The sequence below is a fragment of the Papio anubis genome, chromosome 13, assembly GCF_008728515.1.
Source record: "Papio anubis isolate 15944 chromosome 13, Panubis1.0, whole genome shotgun sequence".
In the NCBI taxonomy this organism is placed as follows: Eukaryota; Metazoa; Chordata; class Mammalia; order Primates; family Cercopithecidae; genus Papio; species Papio anubis.
This window is the reverse complement of record NC_044988.1, coordinates 84,795,864-84,822,768: the sequence shown is the minus strand read 5'-3', so window position 1 is coordinate 84,822,768 and position 26,905 is coordinate 84,795,864. Positions and strand designations below refer to the sequence as shown.

The 26,905-nt window shown below is 41.5% G+C and overlaps 1 protein-coding gene across 1 annotated transcript; it reads right to left on the bottom strand.

The window, feature by feature from the left end:
- Positions 1 to 409: 409 nt before the first annotated feature.
- Positions 410 to 2,169, bottom strand: DELEC1 (deleted in esophageal cancer 1; the record flags this gene model as incomplete). Its single annotated transcript, XM_031654459.1, has 2 exons — positions 410 to 1,326; positions 2,087 to 2,169. Coding segments are annotated over 2 exons (231 nt in total), but the record flags the coding sequence as incomplete, so codon positions are not given.
- Positions 2,170 to 26,905: the final 24,736 nt, after the last annotated feature.

Below are 26,905 nucleotides of genomic sequence, written 5' to 3'. Positions count from 1 at the left end.
TACCCTACAAAGAAGCCCGGTTGAATGCTCCGAGGAAACTCTTTCATATATTCTTATAGAAAAAGCCTTTCTAGTAAATGATAAGTGGTAAATTAACCCCCTCCAAATGTGTCAACACATTCTTAAGTAATCTTCATAGGTGCAAGCCTCTCTAGGATAGTTTGTGCATGTCTCTGATGAGTTAAATAGATGATTCTAAACAGATTTAGATTTTTGTGGGTTCAGCAGCCAAATATTATATTGTGGGGGAGGTAAGGTTCTTTTTGTCTGCTTTGCTATTATTTTTTGCCTCTATTCTCAACCTGTCAAGTCTTCTATTGACATTTTAACTGTTTCTGGCAACTCCTCTTCCTTTTCCAAGTCACTTATATTCAATCTGCTGGGAGACAAAAAAAAAAAAAAAAAAAAAAAAAAAAAAAAAAAAGCAAATAACCAAGCTTGCTAAATAAAGTGTGTTTAATAAGATGTCATGAAACCCAGCAAGAGAGCCAAGGAGTTTGTGCCTTCATTAATTAAATCGAATCTACAAATATTCACTGGGCTTCCTTTGTGCAAGGCCTTGTGATGATTCATTAGCTATGCTTGCTCTAGGCAATAAAATACTGGTGTTTGGGGTCTGTAACATTTGAAAAGTATACTTCTCTTTTCATGAGGCTTTTTAAATGTCTGAGTTATGGCTAAATTATGAATGGTCAATACTTTTAACTTTGGACCTCTAAAGATTTGGTTAATTACAGAACCACTCTGCCTATGTATATGTGAATTCTCTATGACTCCCAAAGTCTCAACACATGTAATCTCTTGTTTTGTCCACATTTGAGCTAAGGAAGGTTGGAATGTTTAGCCACATCTTAGAAGACAGTGAAAGGGACTTATAAACTGGAATCATTTCAAATCCTTTAAAATAATAGACTAGAATCGACTAATTCATTAGGTCAAAGCCCATGCCCTAAGCCTTTGTCCAAGCATCAAATAACTAGTTTTTAGATCTTGCTTATTGCCATACCAAAGATCCCATATTGGAAAGGACACTGACCCAGGAATCAGCAGTTCTGGACTGTAAAATGAAATCTGTAAGAAACTCATAGGCAAGTACCTCTGAATCCCAGGTTTGTCTCTTTTCATCTGTGAGATGAAGATGAACATATCTACCGCATAGGATGAAATGATGATATCCCTTAAAACACCATTATTAAATGAAGTATATTACCAATTCCCTCTGCAGTCTTGGGCCTGACAAGAGATACAGCAAAATCCTTTCCTCCATTGTAACAGACTCCTGCTTGCCACTTTACAGACCTCTCTCTGTGCAGGGCATCAGTAAAAGCCCAAAGATAATAAGAGACACAAAGAAGGTATCCGTAGAGGCCATCTCCCTGGATGCACCATTCACCTCATTCCTTTCACACTAGCTTGGGCAGGAAAAGCAATTCTGGGAAAGAGTTGTTCAGAGCCTCCCTGGGAACCTTGGTGTGTTTCTCTCTTGCTGGCCGCTGCCTGGCCTAAGGTCACGCACAGGGAAGAACACCAACTCCATCCAGACTCCTTGCAAGAATTTCAGTGATGCATGCTAAAGACTAACAGATGTGCACTTTCTCCTCTTGAAGTCTGAGGCCAGACACCAGCTCCCCTGGAAGTGAGGCCTCTCTCAGGGGCTCAGACAGCAAGCACCCTAGAGTCCCCTCAGCAGGGTAGGATCATATGCCATGACTTTTGTTTTATATTTGGAGATGTAATAGAGAGATATGGGTGCTTAAGAGGCTAGAGTAGACAATCCTGTGTAGATTTCTGATTCTGACAGTTTCTGGCTATGTAACTTTGCTAAATGCATTTTTCTTATATCTAAAAAGGGGATGGCTACTGCTGTAGTTGGAGTGCTTGTCCCCTCTGAAACTCATGTTGAAATGTAAGTGCCATTGTATCAGTATTAAGAGGTGTGGTCTTTAAGAAGTGATTACGTCATGGGGACTCCACCTTCATGAATGGATTCATGCCTTTATGCCACGAGTGGGCTAGTTATCCTCAGAGTGGGTTTTATAAAGCTAGCTCTGCCCTTAATACTTCCTCTCTTGTTGAGCTCTCACCTACCATCACATATAACATGGCAAGAAGGCCCTCACCAGGTGCTGGCACAATGCTCTTCCATTTCCCAGCCTCAAGAACTGGAAGAAATAAACTTATTTTTTTTTGTAACTAACCCAGTCTTAAGTATTCTGTTATAGCAACAGAAAATAGCCTAAGATGGCAACCTTTTGTAATGATCTAATGGAATAATGTACAATACATTAGTACCTTGCACAAAGTACATGTCTATAATTTATTAATCTTCTCATTCCACTAACCTACCTAGCAGATCCCATGGGAATTACTCCATTCTATGCAAAAGTTGACAATAAATAAAATCTTTGGGGCAAGTGTTTTCTGACAGTTGCACCATAGGAGCTCACAGAGATGAAGATGAAAAACAAATGTTTTGTTGTTTTTGCATTCCTTCTGACAGTAAACTCATCAGGTTACATAGAAGAGATAATTGACCAGTGCTAATTAGATTCCCTGCTGCCCTCTAGCCTTCTACCTTTGCTCCATGGTTCTCACATGGCTATCCTACCATCCATCCCTCTTTGCCTATGGTGGGAGGGAGCAAAGGATGTGTAGTGTGGACAAAGATGCTGCTCCCTCCCATTCACAGAGCCCTCCCTTATGAGAAAGGAGAACAGCAAAGATGGGAGATAGTCATGGTGATTCCCTTCCCACTTCCAGGAATCAGCTCTCTCATTCTCTCTTAAACCCCTGAAGAATCCTCCTGACTCAGCTTGTTATGACCTTCAAGAAGGACCCATGGTCACTGCCTATTGAGAGTGTTCAGCAGATATTGAGGGTGTAGGTAAATGGGACATTTTACAAGTCTGTAAATGGTCCACACAATGCTCTGGGGATGCTCCTTTCAAAATCAGGAGACCTTTTAGTGGTACTAGAATAAACACAGTGGCTACAATATGAGTACTCATCATAAGCCAGAGTACTATGTTAAATATATTATAGCCATTACTGATGTTTAAGGACACATGGAAAGATTGAGCAAATTGTCAAGGACTACATCTAGAAAGTGACAAAACCAAAATCCACAGGCAGTTCTGGCCGAATCCAATGGTGGTTTCCTAAAGTGCTGAGCTGCTGGGCATCCCCCAGTTGGTCTGGATCAATTTTGCAGTGTTTCTCTACCTCTGACTGTTCCAGGAAAAGAAAGCAATAGCATCTGCAGTGATGTGTCCCACACATCCGGATATGCTCTTCCTGGCAGTGTGGGTTGGTGACAGTCATGTCACCTCTTTGTGTCTGCTTATCATTTGTCAGAGAAGATAATACTAGCACTGGCTCCTTCCATCTTAACCATAAGCTGGCTAAGAGTAATGCTGAAGATACTTATGAAATATTCTAAATAATGTTCCCAGAGTAGTCCCAGCACATAGTAAGCATATTAATCACCCATTTCCCCTTTTCTATGTCCAAGAGGCTGTCTAGGGAGAATTATGGTAATTTCTTTGGGAAAAGTTTACTTCCTGTCTATCATTAATGCTAATTGGGTTTCTACCTTTGAAATTTTCTAAAAACAGGTATCTGATAAAACATCAAACTGAAGGAAGGTAAAAGGATATCTATTTCTATCTCTCTATTTATCTTTCTCTCTATATATATTTGGTGATGTGGGGAGTTTAAATAATTTTCAAGAACTGGTGTAGTGAATGACAATCTGCTTAGAAAAGAATTCCAACAAATAGTAAACATGCTGAAATGTTGCCAATAATTTGATATATTTTTAGAAAGAAAGGGAAAACAAATTTGTTTTAATTTTAATGATTGTTGTTATAGTGTTGTCATTTTCCAAATTCAGCACACAGTGACTTAGAGATTCTCCATCATAAGTGTCTTAGGTCCCCCAAGGCATGCTGGGATGTTGAAAAGTGTTATAGCACAGCGGCATGATTTTAAGAAGCTGTTGGAGAGATGTGGAGAAGAGGTGCATTTGACCCGTGCCCTGCTCTTCTTGCTTTGAAAAATAAAAACAGGAAGTGAATCTCAGCAATAACTGCCAACAAGGTTGAAAGAAATAGAGAGGGACAGGGAATTTTTACAAAACATTCTTTTTTGTTCTTTTTTATAGTTTCCAAAACTACTCAAGTCACAATCCAGTGCGGTTGGCACGAAAAGGGGTGGTTGTGCTCCAGGCTGTCATTGAGGATGACAGCTCCTTCTACCCTACAATGTTTTCATCCACAACACAGGGTCTCAATGGTTGCTGCAGAAGGATCAGAGTTTAGAACACACGTCAGGTTTTAGGGCCAAGCCTGGAAATGGTGACCGAGTCATATCATGCTCACCTCACTGTAAAAAGAGAATGTGAAGTGTCTTCACAAATACCCAGGACAAACTGGAAGGCTTTCATGTACACATTTTACTGTCTCTGCCCTATGCCTTCTTTGAATTTCTTGCTTCTACCCTTTCCCCCTTCAAACTAATATTAACCCAGCAGCCAATGGAATCATTGAAAAAATATAATTTGATTATGCCACTTCTGTGCTCAAAACTCAGCAGTGACTTTACAGTTTTTAACAGAGTAAAAGCCTAAGTAATCACAATGACCTGTATGGGCCCCCATGATTTGGCCCCATTATCTTGCAAAATTCAGCTTCCACTACTCTCCCCTCACTCATGTGCTCTAGCCATGCCTGGCACCTTAGAAACTCTTCTCTTGCTTTGTCCTCTGCCTGGAAAGCTCTTTCCCAGATGCCTCTCTGGACCTTCTTCAAACTCAAATGTACCTTTTCAATGATGACTTCCATAGTCATCCTACTTAAAACTGTAATTGTCCTTCTACCTAACACTCCGATCTCCTTTGCCCTCCTCTCTTTCTTCCAGATCACTTAGCACCTTTTATCTAGTATTTAACCCAGAATTGTGATTATTATCTGTTGTCTGTGCCCACCTCCCCTACACAATAAACACTCTTTGAGTAGAAAGCCATGCTGCACAAGGTGGTGGCTGACAATGGAAGGGGAGACATTATACATATTTTATTCTGTATCTGACTGCAGAGGCAAATCTTTATGTCTTTCTTGTTCTGTAACATAACCGAAGTCCCTAGAGTAGGGCTTGTAGCATAGCAGGTGCTGTATCCATCCTTGCTAAAGGAATGAATGAATGAGTTAGAAAATAGGTGACTGAATGGAATGAATGGACCCAGGACAAGGCTCTAAGATGTTGTCAATTTTTTCAAAACAGGTTCAAATCCTGAACTTTGCACTTAATAGCTGTGGACCTTGATAGATTCATTTTGCATATGCAAAGCTGTTTTGTCTTCTGTAAAATGAGGATTTTCACCATAACTGTTATATCTACCTCTTAAATTCACTATAAACATTGAAACATTGAATACATTTTATATGAAGGGAAATAATTTTAACAACAGAAGCACTAATCAGTGTTATGTATCTAGGGATATGGACTGCCTACTCTGCTTCTTGCGTGGAGAATATGTATTGCTCTGGTGTGATATCTGATTGAAAACTGGCAGAGAATCCCTGAGATAATTCCCTGAGAGTCTGCTGTCAATCCACTGCTTGCCTGATGAATTCTGATAAATAATAAGACTACATCCAGTAGGCTTCATAGACAGGCCCTATGAGGAATGTTCAGGGCTCTTTCTGAGGCAGCCAAGGCAAGCAGAGGCACACCAGATCACTGTTGTTGCACTTGCTGGGACTTTCTGTTGAAAGAGCTATCTCCCCTCTGGTTAGAAAACAAAGAGTTCAAAGACCATCAGACATCTCCGCCTACCCCAACCCTTCATGCAATCAGCTTGAACTGCCAGGCCAAACCCTGTCTGGAATGAAAAGAAATAAAAGATGGTTACCCTTAATGCCCTGTTATGCCTAAGAATTCTTTGCTTTCTTCACTCTTGGATTTCATATGGGCTCCAGGAGGTGGCATTAAAGAGTGAAGCGTTATCCATTCTCTGTTAGTGTTTTGTGTTTTATCCATTCTCTGCACTTGTGTCCCCTGGAGGAAAACAAAATTACTCCAACTCCACCCTAGAACTTTAATGTCAACTCTTCACTGGGGAGCTACAGAAAAGGATATTGGTGAAAAGTATGTGGCTACTTGCCATGAACAGATAAGGATTATCTGTAACTGAACAGATAAGGGTTGTCTGTAGCTACTTAAAACTGAATGACTGCCTAAAAATGCTTCACAATTTATTCTTTCAAACAAAATGATTTTCTCTACATCATTCTATGAGTACTACTTATCTTTTTATATGAAAAAAAAATTATCATGGTCATGAAGAAACTAATCTAAACCACATCCTGCCTGAGTGATCATCTGCACTTTCATTTATAACCTTGAAATTTAGAAAATTTTCCTGAGCAAACAGACCTTCCTCAAATTCCCACTTTCACTATGATTTTATCTATGGTCTATTCACCTTTTTAAAACCCATCAATAACAAGCGTTTGCTCTTGCAATCTGCTCTGATTAAGGAGAGTTTAGAAGTTCTATGGGAAGTTTCAGAAAGGAGTTTCCAGAGGCTAATTATGGACCTCATGGAATCTAAACACTTCATTGAATAGGAAAGTTGGCATCTTGCCTTCTAATGGAAGTAAGATAAACATGGTCAGGTGGAAGGGAAGCTGCCCTCCAAGACCAAGTTCTAGCCTGAAGAGCCCTTTAGCTCCAGAACTCTGAGAACATCTTAAAAGGAAGACTCTCAAAGAAATAAATGTTCCCATCTGTGACGGCCTCATTCCTGGCTCTTCCTTGGAACCCCTGAACTTGCCACTGAAAACCCTGGGGAGTTATATCTTGAGCTGTGGACAAACTGATTTCAGGGGCTTTCCTTGTTACCACAGTGATATTTGGGCAACAACAAGCAATTTACCAAAGGACATGCCCCTTTTTCCTGTTATCTTCACCCCTCTGTTTTCCCAAACTGAACTGCTCTGTGGGAACTGACAGACATCCCCTCAGATCACTCTCTGAGCTCCCTCTAGCAATGTCCCACTTGAGCTCACAAACCCACTCCTTCTGTCTGTGCTTCTGACCTGATAAGATCTTATTATAGTTCCTATGCATTGATTTCCTACTGAGGTCCAGGCCCTGTGCTTGGAGACTCACATACATAGAATCAATTAATCCTCATATACCATTGGGGTAGGTTCCAGCATGATTACTATTTAACACAGGAGGAATCTGAGAATTAAAAAGTTTAAGAGACCTATCAGAGATTGCACAGCAAGGAAGTGACAGAGATGGTCTGTTGATAATGAATGTTTTTCCCCATTATCTCTTCTCTTTGAGCTTCCTTGAACATCTATTTCATCAGTTCTTGGAAAACACCGATGGACATGCAATGTCACAGCAGTTGTGTGACTACGAGCAACTCCTTCTTTCTCTCTGAATCTGTTTCCCCTTCTGTAAAATAATATGATGGGGTTAAGCTTTGTCTATGCTTCAGTGTCCTGGGATTCCAAGGATGCACATGATGGTTGTCAAAGCTGAAACACCCCAATTTGAAAACTCTCACATATTTGATCTCACTAAGCCGACGGAGAAGTTACCAGCTGGCAATGCTATATGGCTCAGAAAGAGAAGAAATTGGAAACATTTCAATCTAGAGGTCAAGAAAAATAAGACAGTTGTAGAGTTTGGTCACTAAACATTTTTCTGATTTTTAGTAAGATAAAAAAGATCATTAGGTCCTCCAATAATTATGGTATAAATAAGAATTGGAGAGATTCTAGTTCACATTCTGACTCTGTCAGTAGGTTATTGTATGGTCTTGGACGAGTCACCAAAATTCTTGGGAATCTGTTTTCCCATCTGTAAAGTAGAGACACTAATGATCATGGTTCCCTCCTATGATTGTTGAAAGGAACAAATTTGCCCCACAGGTGTGATCAGTCTCTGACTAGCCCATCACAGCCTATGCATGCAAAAGTTCACAACTAAATATCCAATATGCTCCCTTCTTTTCAGCCATAGTGAGTTGACCTCTTATGGACACAACTCTAGACAATAAAAATAGTCAGAAAAGGATGGGAGGTGATTGGCTTTCTTCCCCCAACTGCCTGACCATTAATGGAATTGAGCAAGAACAGAATTTCTCAACCCTTGCACTTGCTCTTCTGAGCCAGCAAGACCAAGGAAACGATGCCCATTGAAAACACTAATTTTGTTTCTTAGCCAGTGATTTTAAATACGTATTTGATCTTGAGCTTCTCCATTTTTAGACTGAACGTTGTTTGAAAGGTCCATTTAAATTTACTATTTTCTCCTCTCTTGAAGCAGATTTGTCTTTGGATAACCTTGAATAAGAATGGCAAACAAAGACGTATTCAAAAGCTCTGTTAAACTTTCCAAAGCAATGGCCCCTGGTGGGACAGTAGCTTTGACTTTTATTTGAATCCATGTCTCTAGGCACAGAGGCAACATGCACCCAGAAATGTGCTTTCCCAGCGTGCCTTGCTTCAGGGTCATACCCTCTTGGGTATTAGTTATTCTTAGCTCTTAAGATCAAGACTAAAGTTACATAAAAGCTAAAAATGGATGATTTGTCACCCAGCAAGCACCAATATAATGTAACCACAAGGAAAGACACGTTAAGCCCAGCCTGTCTTTCTCTCAGATAATTTTCTCTAATGTCTCACAAGTTACCATTTTTGTTCTCTGACAAATCCTTCCTGACCCAGAGAGCTAAGCCCAGCCCTTCATTTCTCCTTTACAAGCCCAGTGGCTCTTTCCGCCCAGTAAAATGTAACTTCTTTGTTCTTTATGAAGAATTGTGCTTCCTGACTTGGGCAGGTACTGTGACTCTGAGTGGACCAGGATTGGCATCATCCACCTGCTGCCACCCTCGCCCCCAGCCAGCATATTTGCTGTTCTTATTTCTAGGTCCCCAGACCCATCCTAGCTGACTTCTGGAGCAACAGCAAAGTCAAGTCTGGTTTCCTGAGGACTGATCTTCTGGAAAAGATGAAACTGTGTCCTGATCCATCTTTTCTTTTTTTTTTTTTTTTTTTTTTTTTTTTGAGACAGAGTCTCGCTCAGTCGCCCAGGCTGGAGTGCAGTGGTGCAATCTCAGCTCGCTGCAGCTCACTTCCAGGGTTTGCATTCTCCTGCCTCAGCTCCCAAGTAGCTGGGACTACAGAGCCACCTCATACCAGCTGGTTTTTGTATTTTTTAGCCAATAGAGAACAGGGTTTCACCCTGTTAGCCAGGATGGTCTCGATCTCCTGACCTCATGATCCGCCCGTCTCAGCCTCCCAAAGTGCTGGGATTACAAGCTTGAGCCACCGCACCCAGCCGATCCATCTTTTCAAAAGATGCTCTCAGTTTGCCCAGTTGTTGGTCCTCACCAAGGGAACAACAGCCTATGTATAGGCTCCAACTATGAGCATTTTTATCTTCTGCATTACTTAATAATATAGACACAAATAATAAAAATACCAACAAGGGCACTTAATGTAAAATAAAATACTTTAAACACTAATAATAAATTTACACAACTACTAATAATAGCTCTTGTATGCATACTATTAATAACACTAACAAAACTGGCAAGAATATTATATCTACCATATACTGAAAACTGACTCTGTGTCAAACACTCCGACATGCATTTTTCTTCACTACCTCTAGGTTGCTGTGAGTGGATCATGTAATCTTCAGTTTGTACATAAATAAATTAAGGTTCCAAAAGGTTAAATAACTTGCCTACATCATACAGCTAATAAAGGCCAGGGTCAAGATAAACACTCAGGCCTGACTGGGCAAGTCATGCCTTTAATTACTGTCTTCCTCTTCTCATCCAGGTGGTCAGGTAAATCATCCATGTGAAAAGGTGGAATTTAGTCCTCTGTCTTTATGAAGAATTAGCATAAAGAAAGATTTGTGTTACATCTGCAGCCACGAGTTCTACTGGATTTGACTATCTACCTCCATCTTCACTAATACGCAGCTGAATTATTTCCCTGTGAACAGTCATGGCTAAATGCACCAATATCTAGACACTGATTGAACCAAATAAATGATGTAGCATCATTATACAGATTAGAAAATGCAAGCACTTGGGCTGCATGATTTTTAAATCTCGTCCTTGTCTATTAAGCTAGGAGTCTATGAACAGAAAGAAGGAAGGAAAAAAAGAAAAGAAGAAAGGAAGGGAGAGAGGGAGAGAGAGAAGGAAGGCAGGAAAGAGAGGGGAGTATAGAGAAGCATTTATTTGTAATAGTAGTGAACATTTATTAAATCTTTCAAAAGTGGAAACCCCGCAGTAAGAGCTCTATGTATGTAATCTCATTTAATCCCTCCAGTAACCTTGATGTAAACGAGAAAAGATGATCCCTTGTGAGGTTAAGAAATTTCTCTAGGTCAGATGACTAGTAAGTGGTAGAGATAGGATTCAGATCCAGAGTTGTTTGCCCAGAGAATCTGCACATTACCATAATGCTATAATGTCTTGTAGGTGCCAAGCAATGTGGTACACACTTCACATTGCACTGTGTGCAATGCTACAGTACTTAATATATCATGGGGCTTCCTTTCCTTCCTCAGCCATTCATTCAGTCACTCACTCTGACTCTTTAGCATGATACATAAGGCCCTGTTTGATATGTTCTTTCCCTAGATCTCCAGCCTTGGTTCCTACCCACTCAATGCTTCCATTTAGTTGTCCAGTCAAGCTGGACTTCTCACAGATTTCTCACCTTTGGTTCACTGTCATAGGCTCTCTCTTCCTGGAGCACCCCTCCCTGCCCATTCACGCAGCTCATTCCTTCTATACTTTCAAGATTCAGCCTGTGAATTGCTTGATCCAGAAATCTTTGCTGGGTTACTCCCCAGCTTGTCATAGATGCCTCCTGTGTTAATTTCCTCCACATCCTGAGTTTCTCTCCACCGTGGAAGTCAGTGCACTATACACTGTGCATAAGGTTGGCTATGTCTATCTCTCTCCCTCCAGACTTTGAAGTCCTTGAAAGCAGAGACTATATTACATACACTATTGAATGCCTACTACTCAACATAGTGCCTGATACCTAGCAGAATTCTAAGGATATTTCCAACATCAATGAGTGAGTGCATGACTTGCTGGCTGGATGGCTGAATGGCGTGGGCAAAGGAACAAAATTGGAAAATTGCTGCAATGAGTTGTTGCAGATGATAAAGCTTAGACAATGTACTAAGCTTGTACATAACCCTTGAAAGCCCTAAAAACTACAGAGAGGAAAACACAATACCAATTGAGACAAATTAGGAAACAAGAGAAGCACATACAAGCTCATCAAGTTCAACCCTCTTAAATTACAAATAAGGAAACCCAGGCACAGAGAAGGCGAGTAGCCAGACAATGATTTATAGCTAAGTGGAGAATAGGACCAGGTCTTTTGGTTCCCAGCCCACTGTTCTCTATCTTTTCTTCATCTTGAGATGCACGGAATGGGATGCTGCCCACATAAAATATTTGTTCTAATGAGGAAACGGGTTGAAATGGATTTCTTTTAATGAGAGGAAGTGTGTGGAGTGCCAAATCCAGCAAAGTCTAGCCAATAAAAGGCAATAATGAGAGCTGCAGTTAAAGTTAGACTGGGTAATAGGAAGTGCATCTAATTCCCTAGGGAAGAAGTAAGATGCAGAAACCCCACCACCACCAAAAATAAGATACAACATCAGGAGATGCCCAGGACTCTGGGTTACCTCCCTGATTATTTGAATGATCTTTCTGATGATTCTTGGTTGTAACACATGTCTATAATTTCAGATGTAGATACAGATAAGATCATGGAAGGCCTTGCACTCCTTCCTGTGGCCTGCAAGGCCTTTCATAATCTGATCCTTGGGAGGCCAGGGCGGGCAGGTCGCTTGAGCCCAGGAGTTCAAGACCAACCTGGGCAATATGGTGAAACCCTGTCTCTACAAAAAAAAAAAAAAAAAATTAGCTGGGCATGGTGGTCCATAAGGAGATGCATGAAATTAACAAAGAACATTTGATACTAGAAAGCTCAGTGAGTTGGGTTTGAAAACAGTTAACTGATGTACATGTCTGATAACACTGAGATCACTCTATAATCCAGACCCAGGTCTCTAGACTCCTATCTAAGGAACTTTACATTCAAAGTGTTTATCATGAGGAGAATCACTTGAACCCGGGAGGCGGAGGGCACAGTGAGCGGAGATCGCAGCATTGCACTCCAGCCTGGGTGACAGAGCAAGACCCAAACAAAGTATTTATTCATGATTTCACTGTGTTAGCCCCCAAATACTATACATTTGCCACAAATCACACAAAATTATTTCATTAAACTACAAATAACATATAAGTCACCTTACTCTTAAAGGTCCTTCATCCATTGCTCATAGAATGGAATTTGCACTCCTTCATGTGGCCTGCAAGGCCTTTCATGATCTGATCCTTCCTATCTTCCTATTCCTTTTCTTTTTCTCTCTCACTAGGCCTTAGCAACACTGGCCTGATTTCCTATTTTCCTTTAAAAAAAAAGCATCAAATTCTTTCTTGCCTCTGGGTCTTTTTACTTGCTTTTCTCTCTACCTAGACTATTATTGTACCTAACTATTCATAAGGCTGGTTCTTTTTCACTTTTCACGTCTAAGATCAAATACTGTGTCCCCAAAGAGGGCATCTGTGACTATCCTTGCTGAAGTAGCTCCCTGCAGTCCACCCCTAATGAGTTACTCTCTGTTTAGTTCCTTCATAATATCCTTTATTATCCAAATTCACTGTGTCTTTCTAATCATTTGTTCATTGACTGCCTCCTCTAAGCTAAGGTAAGATCCTGGAGGACATGGATCTTGCCAGTCCTATTCACCGCCAAATCGCCTAGTGCCCAGAACAGTACCTGTTGCTTGAAAGTTATCTAAAATATGTGGCTCATGGATAAATTAGCAAATTCATATAACAGAGGTTTATGGATTGTCTCCTAGATGCAAAATATTATGATGAGTACTCGGCAAACAGGTGAATTAATCACAGCATCTACTAGGAAGGAGTTTATAGGCTTGTAGAGAAGATAATTCTGGCAATTGGTAGTAAACAAATATAACTCCAGGGCAATGTAGACATGACTGGAGTCGTAAGAGAGAGGTAGATAAAATGATGTGGGGGATTGTATAGGAGGGATTACCTCCCAATAGAGTTAGAGCCTGGGAGAATAGAGCCTTTGTGAAAAATAGAATTTTCACAAAGACAGAAGGAAGAAGGTCAGATTCCCTGCTAGGCTGAAAGCTTTAGGAAGATAAGGATAATGATTATGTTGCTCATTGTTTTATCCCCAAAGTCAAGAAGGGTACCTGGAACATAAGAAGGATTTGATGAATGCATGTCAAGTAAATAAACAAATACATAAATGAGCTTATTGTAATAGAGAGACCTTTTTAAGATATATTAAAATATGCTTGTGTTTGCTTAATGGGAAAAACAGTCCCTTGTTCTTATCATATGCCATTTGTAATAAAAGTCTCACTTCTATTAAAGCGAAGAAACACCCTCTTCCTCTATTTATACCCACTCAAATTCCAGGATTCTTGCTTTGGCAATAAATTAGCATTGAGGAAGAAGTTAATCCTCATCTGTCCATATTCTATCATCAAGGAATTGGAAGTTAACAATCCTGGGAGAGAAAGGACCTTTCTATGGTCAAATATGATTGTGGCTGTAAAGAGAAATGAAGATGCCCACACAAGAGGAGAAGCCATGAAGACTAAGAAAAGGCTTCACAATTTCTGTTCCATGTGCTTAATCTTTTAAGAGCTTTGTTGAGGCTTAATTTCCATACCATAAGATTCATTCATCTCAAGTGCAAAAAGAAAAATCAATGACCTTTAGTAAATTTGTGGAGTTGTGGAACCATTATTATAATCCAATTTTAAAGCCAGGTGTAGTGGCTCATGTGTATAATCCCATCACTTTTGGAGGCCAAGGTGGGCAGGTTGCTTGAGCCCAGGAGTTGGAGACCAGCCTGGGCAATATGCTGAAACTCCATCTCTACAAAAAATTAGCTGGGCATGGTAATGCATACCTGTAGTCCCAGCCCTCAGGAGGCTGAGGTGGGAGAATCATCTGAGCCCAGGAGATCAAGGCTGCAATGACTTGTGATCATGCCCCTGCACTCTAGCTGGGGCAACAGAGTGAGATCCTGTCTCAGAATAATAATAATAGCCAAATTTTAACACTTTCCCATCACTCCCGGAATATCCTTCACGGCCCTTGCAGTCACTCCGCATTCCCACTCCCAGCTTCAGGCAAAAACTAATCTGCTTTTTATCTCTGACCATTTACCTTCTCTAGACATTTCATGTAAATGGAATTGCACAAGTATACATCTTTAAATTTATATCAAAATGTTGTACCTCTTTGCTATTTGCAGGAAGAATCTAAGCAGGTTAAATCATCTGCTCTGAAGTCATATTCCTCTTTTTGCATGTCTGACTTACCCTCCTTGTGCCTAACTTCTTCATCCATAAAATGGGATTCAGAATATTCCCACATATGACTAAGATATTTGGCATAATGCTGGTAAACAGTACATTCTCATTAAATCATAACTGTTAGCATTATTGTTGTTATTATCCCATCACAGTTCAGTAAGGCCAGGTTAGGAAAATAAGAAAAGGAACTCCATGAAAATCTACACGGATGGCATATTAAAAGGAGAGAAGTATTTCCATTCAGATCCTAGCAGAAGGAAGCTTGTATTCATTCCAGGGCTTTCTGTTCCCATTTCTTCTTTGGGGATAGGATATGGATAGATGTGAGTAGCCTTTTAATTCACTACTGATTTACTTCCAAAGAAATGATTCTGGAATCTGAGTAGAAGGAGAGGGTGTTTTTCTGTTTTGATAGAAACGAAAAGAGATCTTTAATATGAGATCCAAGTGACAAGGACAGGGGACTGGTATTCCCATTAAGCAGACATAGCAGTGTTTTTCATATCTGACTGTGGCATAACCATTAACAGGAAGGTTTTAAAAACATATTTCTATGTTGAAACTCTAGTGGAAATAAAGATTTTTTGTTTTTGTTTTTGTTTTCTTGAGGAAAATGATTTCTTTCTCCTTTCAAGCTAGAGAGAAAATATGTAGTCCCTGATTTGGAGTCAGGAGATCAAGACTCTGGTGCTGGCTCTATCCCTGGAGCTGCTGACTCTGAATAAATCAGTTCCCCTATCTGGGCCACAGTTTAATATAGCTGTTAAAAAAGAGAGATTTGATCCTTCTCCAAGATAAGAGTGGTTCTAAGCCTATGGAGTTCTTAAGATAAAGGCAGGACTAGCGGAGAAGAGCACAGAGCCACTGACTTTCCTACAATATTATGTTGCATTTCATGGATCACAGGCTTGTGTTTGGCGAAACTTACCTCCTTATAAATCATAGAACATTTACAGCTTCTTTACTTTAAAGCAGGAGTGAGCAAACTAATTCCTGTCAACGTACCTTTTTAATTTAATTTTATTTGGTAAATAAGGTTTGATTGGAATACAGCCTTGCCCATTTTCGTATTGTACTATATTGTCTACAGTAAAGCCTAAAATGTTTACTATTTGGTCTAGTACGGAAAACAGTTTGTTGACCTCTGGTTTAATCTTTCGATTGATTTCAGAAACCACTCAAAAATAAAGTAAAAATAGTTCCAATATATACTAATAGTTGAACATTTTAGAAAGCCATGAGTCATGGCTAATGTGAGGTGACTAAGGTCACAGAGCTGGTAAAAAAGAGTAAGGAAAAAGGGCTAGTAAAGGAGAAGGAGGAGGATCGCGATGATTGCACTCACAGAGTGCTTAAGGAAGCAAGATGATAATCTAAATGTTTTATGCTAATATGTTTAATCCTCACAACTGTCATCTTATTATCTCAACTTCATAAATCGGGACAATAAGGCCTGGGAGTTTAAGAAACTTGACTAAGGTCATCAAAGCTAATAAGTCATGGCTTGGGAGATGGAACAGTTACGGGATCTCTGGGGTGTCCATTTTGCTGGCTGGAAAAGCTGGAAAGCTCTGTGGCTGTGGTGCCCTTGCCCAAGTTCTTATCCTACATCTAGGAAGAATGAGGTACACAGACAAGTGAAAGGTGAAGAAAAAGAGTTTTATTTAGTGTTAGAACAGCTCAGAGGAGTGGGTAGCTCCTCTCTGTAGGCAGGTCGTCAGCTCTCAGCAAAGAGGAGGCTCTGAAGAGGGTGGTTCCTCTCCACAGGCAAGTCATTGGAATATCTTTGCAGGTCTCTCATCCCATTTTCACCAGCTATCAGCAGAGAGGATGCGCCTCTCTGCAGCTGGTCATCTCCTCATCTCTCAGTCCTCCGCTCTCTTCCTCCTCTGGCTGTTCCCTACCCTGCGCTGACAGAGCCCAGGCCTTTTATGGACCCCAGAGGGGAGGAAGTGCGTGCTGATTGGTCCATGGGCAGCCATGGGCGGGCCTGGAAGAGGCACCACGAGTCCCCACTCCGGTAGGAGAAACTGGCAGCCCAGCCCCCAGCCTTCAGGCCCTCTCTGGCCTGAGGGTGGGGCCTTACTGGGGACCCCATCCCCTTCCGCCCGGGACTCTGTCTGCCTCCTACTGCCATTCATGGCCCCGGGTCTTGACTCTAACCCGGCTCCAAGATTGTATCAAGTGCCAAGAGCAGAAAGAGGTTAGCCAGTGGGAGCAGTCACCCCTGAGCCTGCTGGGATGAGGGTGGAGGGGGGGGTCCTTCAAGGGGCATGCGAAGGTGCACGCTGCAGAGACACCTGGGTCCTGTGCCTGGGAGGGTGGCCGCAGCTGCGCCCAGGATCTCCCACCACCCCACCACACCCCCGCCTCCAAATGAAAAGGAGCAGGGCTCCCTCTTGTTCCCAGTTCCTGCCTGCTTCTTGGAGCCAGAGGCCCAGGTCTGCAGCCGCATATGCCACGGCTGCAGCTGTACCTGAGAGAGCATATCTTGCCTATTCCCAGCTCCCCTAAAAGCACAGGGAGGCTCTGATCCACAGCTGCAGTTTGGGGCAACGGAGCTCTGCCCGGGTAGGCCTGGGTCTGCAGCTGTGGTTTGGGCAGCTGCAGAGGCACAGGGAGCTCACATCCCAACTCAGAAGGGGCGGGGCTCCCATTTGCTCCATGGAGTGTGCAGCCCCAGCTGCACTTCCCTGCTGCAACTGGCATGATGACAGCAGCCAATGCCATCCATCTCCCCTCTGAAGAGGTACACCTAATTGCTGTTAGGATGAAGACGATGACTGCTCTTAACTGCTTCATGCTGACAAGGGGCATTGTTCTGGGAAACCTACAGTCAAATCTCTCAGTGGGTCCTATCTAAAGGTCTCCAGTACAAGGGAGCCACCATCCAGGGCTCCATCTGTGTGACCATTTGGAGTTTGATGGCCCATCCCTTTTGTTTCTTCTGAGCTGTAGTCAGAGATCACTGGTTGGTTCACCCTATAATTGTTAAAATCTACAAATAGCTCAAAGAAACCCTTCCTTGATTCCGAAAAACAGGACATAAGGATCAGCAATGTTCTAAGCAAAAAGCAAAAAGTCAAAAAAGATTGGTCTTCCAATAGTTCAGTTTACCTATTCAACTCCTGTTCACAATCTTCAAAGTTATAAGAAACCTGCACTTGAGGGTTATAATCCATTCTTTGAAGAAGATCAAAATAAGACAACAATTGTCTATGAATGTTAAAATGACCTAGGGCAGTTACAGTCAAAAATATAATTGACAAAGAAATTTGGTCACCTCTGTGATTTACAATAACCTAACACAATGACCCTAATTATGATTAATAACACAAATTCAGACATCAGAACTCTAGAAATCCCGTACTATTTTGGAACTCATATTAACATTTTTCACTAAAATATAACCCGAAGATCAAACACCACTTTATTTCAATAATCCTATATAACGAAACATATCAAATAATCCTGTTTATCTCTTCTTTGGACACTCCAGGGTCCCTCTGCAGCTTCCAAAAGTTGAGAGATAGGAAAGGCAATTTTAAAGCTGTAAATGCTCAAACACTTAATAGAATTTCAGATTACCGTAAGTCATCCGTTTAGCCACAATGATGACTCAAATTTATTTTAAAAAGCAAAACTGTTTACTCATTAAGATAGAAGACCTAGTTTTCCAAATAATCTGTCTCTTGGCCTTCCCTTCTTTTGTTGATAGTTTGCAAACAAAAATATTTCATTATACAAAAGTCTTGTTCAAGAGAAAGCCAAATTTCACCCCAATTTTTAAAAAATACAACCTTACAGACCAATCCTCAAGAAATCCTTGTTGTATATTTACCCTAATGTTCAATTTATGGAAAAACCAAATACCTTTTGAATTTAGTCAATATATTTACATGCTTTTATTTTACAAAACGTTTACAAACCTTCCATAACTTGTTTGAACCTTTAGTTTTATCTTATCTCATTTAAAACAATCTTTGAACCCTCTGAACTAGGCAAAAATTTACATTCCCATGCTTTTTCATATTCTTTTACTAAAGACACATTTTACTTTCCTTACATCTTACAAGTAAATCTGTTTTCAGGAGTCTCCATTAGATGTTATAACAGACAAATATAATCCAGACAAAAATGTATGCTAACAATTCTGAAGGACTCCTTTACTTAATTTATGAGTACCTTTTTACTTATAAGCCATTTTGGTTGACACAGCATACATCAGTAAGTGCATCTAGACATGTATACACACACACAAACTAAGATCTAATAGCTTGGTACCCTAGCCATGAGACAGCAACATGCGCTCACTGGTTTTACTTTGTGTGCCCTAATAGATAATCCACTGAAGGCTGTAAACCAAAATTTCAGGCAAAACAGTTTCCATATCAATTTGATTTAAAGGTCAAATCTCCCCAGGCTTCAAAGAACACTGGGGCCAAACAGCACCAAAGGAGAATATCACACATTAATGAGGACCCCTACTTAGAACAGCAGCACAAAAGCCTGGATACACGCAATGCCATTCCACTTTCCCATTCAGCAGTAAACTCCAGATTCCAGGTAACACTGGCCAAAGAGTGTTGCAACTGTGAGAATGAATTCTAAGGAGGGGTTAGCACTAGACCTCAGAACCTTTGGGCTTCCCCTTTGGAGAGGGGGAGGTCTGGAGGATCTTCTGAGGCATCCCTCTCTGAGATCCAGTCTTACTCTAACCTTAGGTGGGCACCAGGGCCACTTTGTGTTTTCCCTCCAGAGGCAATGGCTTACTATGAACTTTAAGGCCATGCTTTCCAATGCTTTCCATTCCACTAGAGCGATAGCCATGAACTAAAAGGAATTACAGCTTTATTTTTCTTTCAAAATATTTAATCTAAGAACTTACTGTCTTTAAGTCAATCAGTTAGAGCTCTTTTATATAAACATGACACACATGACACATATATACCTACACAGACAAACAGACGGAGATCCAGTAGTTGTAAGATTTTCATGTGCCAATCTCCTAGTTGCATTGTTGGCCCTGGGGTGGAGCCCTTCAAGAACCAGGGCCAGGAAAACATGGCAGTTTCAAAGATTTTGAGATCTGTTTTTGTCTTCCGGCTATGGAAGACAAAAGGGATCCATCAGCTCCTAATCCCTGGGGCTCCATGAGGAAAACAGAGATCTTTCCCAAAACGAGCCAGTGGCACCTCCTCCATTTTCCCAAGGAACCCCAGGCCATCAAAAGTTACCTTGGGGCCTCTCATGTGCACATCAAGAGTGGAAAGACAAAAATGGAGAAAAATAATTCAGGCAACTAAAAAGAAAAAAACCTTTTTTCAGAAAAGCAAGATCCACAAAGAGAGAAGACATAAAGGTCTTGTAAATATACATATAGCTTTGATACCAATGAACATCTACTTTAAGCTAACTTTTAACCATAGTGTTCCTTTTTTAAGTTATTTTAAATCTATTACCTGGTCTTAGCCATGCCAAAATGGCCAACTGAGTCATGGAGTAGAGAATACAGTGATTTATATCATTCCTGCCACCAGTTTGCACAGAAAGAGCGAAGCCACAGTCTGAATGGCAAGAACCTTTCCCCTTTTGCCAGCATGTCAGGCTTCTGGGTTCCCTTCCCCTGAGCCATGAGCTCTAGAGTCCTGTCCAGTGATTTAGGATGCACTTGAGGAGTGCAGGTTGAAAATGATTGGTTGGTTACCCATCTGGGAAGAGGGGAAAAAGGCATCCCTTTGTTCCTTTCATCATCCCAGCGAACACCCAGGGTATGTGACAAAGAGAAGAAAAGGCATCTCTTTTTCTTCTTCTGACCTTATATCCCTGAGTCCTGGTGACTTGTGCAGGTGACAACTATGGGTACAAGTGCAACCTTCACCCATGAAGTGAGAAGCATAGCTGACAGGAATATTCACACTTACCTGAGTGGAGCCTAGGCCTCCCACTCTTGGTAATCTGTGAGTCCCTTAGACCTTATCTATACCATGGATGTGAGCATAACCTCCATCTGTGAAGTGGGAGGGCCTAATCGGCAAGAATTAGTCATGCTCACTTGCACTGTGACCCTCAACTCCCACTGTCATCTGCCTCAGGTCTAGTGTTCCATTACAGGGCTTCAAACCAAAGTTTGGGATAAAAGATGCCTCAGGAGGGTATATGAACCCTTTAAATTAGTTCCAGATGGCCTTTGTCACATTGCATCTAGCAACTGGCAGAGCCCACTCCTCTGTTGCCTCCCTATCACAAGCAGGTGAAGCTGTGGGGCCAGGTCCTCCTCAAACAAGGGAGATAAAGGCAATCCCAGGAATGGGAGTCCCAGGAATTGGGGTCCTTGCCTAAAAAGGTGACAACTAAGAGTTTTGGCTTTTCCTGAGCTCCTCACAGTCATGCTAAGAGAGGGGGGCCTAGGTTGGAGAGAAGTGAAATGCCCACTTGAGTCCAGGAAGAGATCCACTCTCTTTCCCTTGATACCCATAATCACCCAAGGCTCCTGGATGATAATGGCAGTCTGAATCACCAAAGCCAGGGAAAAGAACCCTGGGACCCATAAGCCTTGCTGTACCATTTGAAAGACCAGCCCTGGACCTGGTGACCTGTGTTTCAGGAACAGCCTGCCCTCTGATGGTTTACATTTGCAGCAGTCAGAAAGTGCATCTTAGGAACTCTGGGGTTTCTGAGACTGTATACTGGCTATTAGACCCTCTGCCTTTTTATTCTGTCTCCTTTCCCTGTCTCGGACCTCCTGATCTCTATTATAAAAGACCAAGGTGGCCACTTTCAGAAGGTCCTCTAAAGTACTACCTGGTCCTATGTCCTGTTTCTGCAGCTTCCTCCTGATATGAGAGGCTGCCTGAGTAACAAACTCATCCCCTAGGACCAGCTATCCCTCTATTGAATGAGGGGAGAGAAGGGTGTGTTTTGCCAAGACCCCTCTTAGCCTTTCCAGGAAGGCAGTGGGACTCCAATCGAATCCCTGGTCTACCACAGGTAGCCCAGTGAGATTGCGAGGTCTAATCTCAATCCCTTGCAAAGCACTCTAATATACACACATTAAAGTGTTACCTCTTCAACTCTCCCATTTCATCACTGGGGTCCCATTTAGAGTACTCCAATGGTACTACTGCTATTCTTCCAACTGGATAAGGCTCCTCCCCTTCCTTGGTGCTATACAAGATATAAAGCTCATCCCCAAAATTATTTGCCAGTTGCTGAGAATGGCCTGCTTTTCAGCATAGGTCAGGGTTTGATTCAAAAGTAACATGATATCCTTCCAGGAGAGTTCACATACTAATACTTGGGTTAAGTTCTGGAAGTCCTCTATATACCTCTCAGGGTCATCTGATAATTTGCCAAGATCCTTGATATGGTTTGGCTATGTCCCCATTCAAATCTCAACTTAAATTGTATCTCCCAGAATTCCCACGTGTTGTGGGAAGGACACAGGGGGAGGTAATTGAATCATGAGGGCCAGTCTTTCCCATGCTATTCTCATGATAGTGAATACATCTCACAAAGTCTGATGAGTTTATCATGGGTTTCCACTTTTGCTTCTTTCTCATTTTTCTCTTGCAGTCACCATGTAAGAAGTGCCTTTTGCCTCCCTCCATGATTCTGAGGCCTCCCCAAACATGTGGAACTGTAAGTCCAATTAAACCTCTTTTTCTTCCCAGTCTTGGGTATGTCTTTATCAGCAGCATGAAAACTGGCTAATACAGTAAGTTGGTATCAGTAGACGGGAGCACTGCTGAAAAGATACCCAAAAATGTGGAAGCAGCTTTGGAACTGGGTAATAGTCAGAGGTTGGAACAATTTTGAAGGCTCACAGAAGACAGAAAAATGTATGGAAGTTTGGAACCTCCTAGAGATTTGTTGAATGGCTTTGACAAAAATTCTGATAGTGATATGAACAATAAGGTCTAGGCTGAGGCTCTCAGATGCAGATGAGGAACTTGTTGGGAACTGGGGCAAAGGTCTCTTGTTATGTTTCAGCAAAGAGACTGGCAGCATTTTGCCCCTGTCCTAGAGATCTGTGGAACTTTGAACTTGAGAGAGATGATTTAGGGTATCTGGCAGAAAAGAAATGTCTACGCAGAAAAGCATTCAAGAGGTGAGTTGGGTACTGTAAAAAGTATTCTCTTAAAATAGAAACAGAGCATAAAAGTTCAGAGAAATTGCAGCCTGATGATGCAGCAGAAAAGGAAAACCCATTTTTTGATAAGAAATTCAAGCAAGCTTTAGAAATTTACATAAGTAGCAAGAAGCCTAACGTTAATCCCCAAGACCATGGGGAAAATGTCTCCTGGCCATGTCAGAGACCTTCACGGCAGCCCCTCCCAACACAGGCCCAGAGGTCCAGGAGGAAAGAGTGATTTCTTGGGTTGGGCCCAGGGTCTGTGTGCTGTGTGCAGCCTAGGGATTTGGTGCCCTGTGTCCCAGCCACTCTAGCCATGGCTGAAAGGGCCCAATGTACAGCTCAGGCTGTGGCTTCAGAAGGTGTAAGCCTCAAGTCTTGGTAGCTTCCACATGGTGTTGAGCCTGCCAGTGCACAGAAGTCAAGAAGTGAGGTCTGGGAACCTCTGCTTAGATTTCGGAAGATGTATGGAAACACCTGGATGCCCAGGCAGAAGTTTGCTGCAGTGGCAGGACTGTCATGGAGAACTTCTGCTAGGGCAGTGCAGAAGGGAAATGCGGGATCAGAACCCCCACACAGAAAATCAACTGATTCTCCTGCCTCAGCCTCCAGAGTAGCTGAGATTACAGGCTCCCACCACCATTTGCAGCTAATTTTTGTACTTTTAGTAGAGACAGGGTTTCACCATGTTGGCCAGGCTGATCTCAAACTCCTGACTTCAGGCAATCCAGCTGGCTTGGCCTCCCAAAGTGCTGGGGTTACAAGTGTGAGCCACTGCACCCAGCTGAGGCCAGCGCTTTTATGGACCTTAGAGAGGGGAAGTACATATGAATGGGTCCATGGGCGGTCATGGGTGGGCCAGAAGAGGCACTATGAGTCCCCACTCTGGTTGGAGAAACTGGCAGCCCAGCCCCCAGCCTTTGGGCCCTCCCTAGCCTGAGAATGGGACCTTACTGGGGACCCCACCTGCTTCCACCCAGGACCCTGTCTGCCTCCTGCTGCCTTTCATGGCCCCTGGGCTTGGCTCCAACCCTGCTCCGAGATTGGAGGTGCCAGGAGCGGAGAGAGGCCAGGCAGTGGGAGCAGATACCCCTGAGCTTGCAGGAATGGAAGGGGAATCCTTCCTAGGGCACCCAAGGGTGCAGGCTACAGAGACACTCCGACCCTGCACTTGGGAGGGTAGCTGGATCCACATTTGCAGTTTGAGTGGCCTGCACCCTAGAGCAGGAAGGCCTGAGTCTGCAGCTGCAGTTTGGGCAGCTGCAGTGGCGTGGGAAGCTCCCATCCCAACTCAGAAGGGGCAGGGCTCCCACTTGCTCCTGCTGCAGCAGGCATGATGGCAGCAGGCACTGCCATCAGAATTATACAGGTGGGTAAAATTCCTCTGTTATAATCATGAGACAACAATCCAGAGAATGAAGGAGGCTTGCACAATATTCCTTATGACAAAGGAATAGGGAAACCAACTTCCTTACTCCATGACCAGTATTCCTGCCACTGAAGCAGGCACCCATCTATCTGCTAACTTATGGTAGATTTATGTGCCTGTATGTAACCTATTTCACTGACTACTTCTAGGTTGTTAGATTTAAGAAACAAAAAGCGCATCTTCTGATTCTTTTCCTAGAACCCTAGCATATAGAAAGTACACAACAAATGCCTAATAATGATAGCAAATATTTACTGATAGAATATGATGCTACAATTAATTATTTTAGCACTTCATGTGAACTATACTCTGTACTTAAAACAGTCCTATATGTATATGATGCTACAATTAATTATTTTAGCACTTCATGTGAACTATACTCTGTACTTAAAACAGTCCTATATGTTAGGCACTTTCATTATCTGTATTATATGCAAATGTTTAAAATGAGGAAATGAAGACTCAGAAGCTCAGTAATGTTCTCACGGTCTCAAGTGAACTTGGGCAACTGACCATGCTCTAAGACCTGGTCACACAGTGTGGTCCACAGACCAACAGCCAGGACAGCTGGTTAGAAATGCAGATTCTCAGGCCTGATGAAGCATGATCTGCATTTTAACAAGATCCTCAGGTGATTTGTGGGTAGATTGAAGTTTGAGAATCTCTTCTCTAAGTCAGCACACTGTTCTCTCTGTTGATCACATTAAAAAAAAAAAAAAAAAAAAGGAGTGGGTGATCAATTGCCTTCTGGGCAATGCAAGAAGTAAACTGGTCAGATGAAAATTGTGTTCTAAAGAAAAGGATTGAAGTGTCCATTCCTATAAATTATACCTGTTTCAAAAACGAATGCCCATTTTTTTCCCCTAGATTTTATGCTGATTTCAGTGCCGCTACAAGCTCCTAAAACTATCTCACTAAAAATGTCTAAGATCTATATCTATACTCTGAGCAGCATGATAAATACAGAAGCAAATGCTTCTAGACTGAGTAACAGAGCTATAATTCGGCCTGGGTTTTGCTTATGACGCATCTAAAGTGTGTTTTTAGGCAAGAGGCAGAGAGGAAATTGCCATCTGCTTGGTAACTTGTGAGTTACTATTTCCCGAAAATCTAAGCTTTTTCCAATTCCATTAACATGAATAAAAAATACAAACTTAAGGCGATAGTTACTGTTGCCCCTGGAAAATGCCCAACTTTCTTGACATCTTCAGAGACAGCAGAGACTACCAGGACTCATTCAAGGGGCTAGAATTATTTTGTGGTTGGTTACTATTTTTTCATATTTTTAATATAAATTATCATCAAATAATCAAAATTAGGGTTTTGGCCTAAATCATCTCTTTTTCTTGGTCCATGGAAATGTCTCCCACTGATTCAGGGAGATGAGAATCTGAGTAAGCATCTTACCTATACTTTCATTAGAAGGTGGCAAAGACAAATCATCTCCTTCTTTTGTAACTATATCCTTTTGGGGCTTTGACTGATTGCAACTCCTCCTACATCAGTTTTCTCAATGGTCAGATAAAGATGGTAGCATCTAGCATTATTGGATCTTGATGAAGATAATTCTCCTTTATTATGCTAACCTATTCATAGAGCCACTAACCTAATGGTTTCCCAACAATGATGAGGATAGTAAAACTCTGTGAGCTAATCAATCTTCAGATCCATTTCTCAAACAGTCTCATTCAGTAGGTCAAGGATAAGGTGCAAAAGTCAGCATTTTAAAGAAGTTTTCCAAATGATTTTAAACCAGATGCTCTAGACACCATAATTTGATATCTCTCTCCAATTCTTCTTGGCCACTTTCCATGTAGTAAAAATTTTAACTCTATAAGACAAATATAAGTCCCCAAAACAAGTTAAGCCCAAATTTGAGATGATACTTAAGCACTTGTGGGCAAATTCCATGATATGTTCTTATGGGTCTGAACCTCAAAAATATACTTAGAGCGGGAAAAAAAAAAAAAAAAAAAAAAAAAAAAACCCTCAAAGAGGCAGGACCAACCAAAACTTGAAAAACTTGGCCTTGGATTGGTGTGAGCATGAGTTAAATGTATCCGTTTGAGTCTCAGGTCTTAACCCAGCTCGCAGTTGAGGGACCACTACTCTGCTGCAACATTGTGCAGGGAACCCCAGAGCTTCACACACCCTACTTCTGTCAGAGGTTCTGCTCAGTGTATGCAACTAGTATTAAAATAGCAGCAGATTCTACTCAGGTTTTTTTAAACTTGACTTGTCATTGTCAACAACTGGATTTAAATTCCTTTTTACTTTCAGTGGTAGCTGTTCTACTCCTATGATCCCTCAGAGCCGACAGTGGTGCTAACTTCTCCAAGACTGCCTGCATAATCACACCCTGCTTGTTTCGCACTGGGCTCGTGTAACATTCATTTATTTACTCCGTAAAAGCAGATCTCAGGTCAGGGGAATATCTTACCATTCACTATCATAACTGAGCTGCTTTCAGATTTCTCCTTGTCTTTCTCTCCCACATCTAAAGTTCCTTCTGTACTAATGAGAAAGAAATTGTGTTGAAAAACAATGTCTGCTGTATGTATATATCAAGATTCAAAATAAAAAGTGCATACTAACTACTAGGTTTCAGACCCTGTAGTAATTGCAGTAATATGAAAATTCAATTTTTATTTTATCAATAATACTAATAAAAGCTGTCACTCAATAATAGTGTCAATAAACTATATTAAACAATTTTTATATTATATAATTTTTTCACATTATGTGACATTATGTGATTAAATTTTATAACAATCTAGGTGAATCATATGTTAGTATTCCTACTAAGAATTTTAAATTAAGAGGTAACTGATACGGTTTGCTTT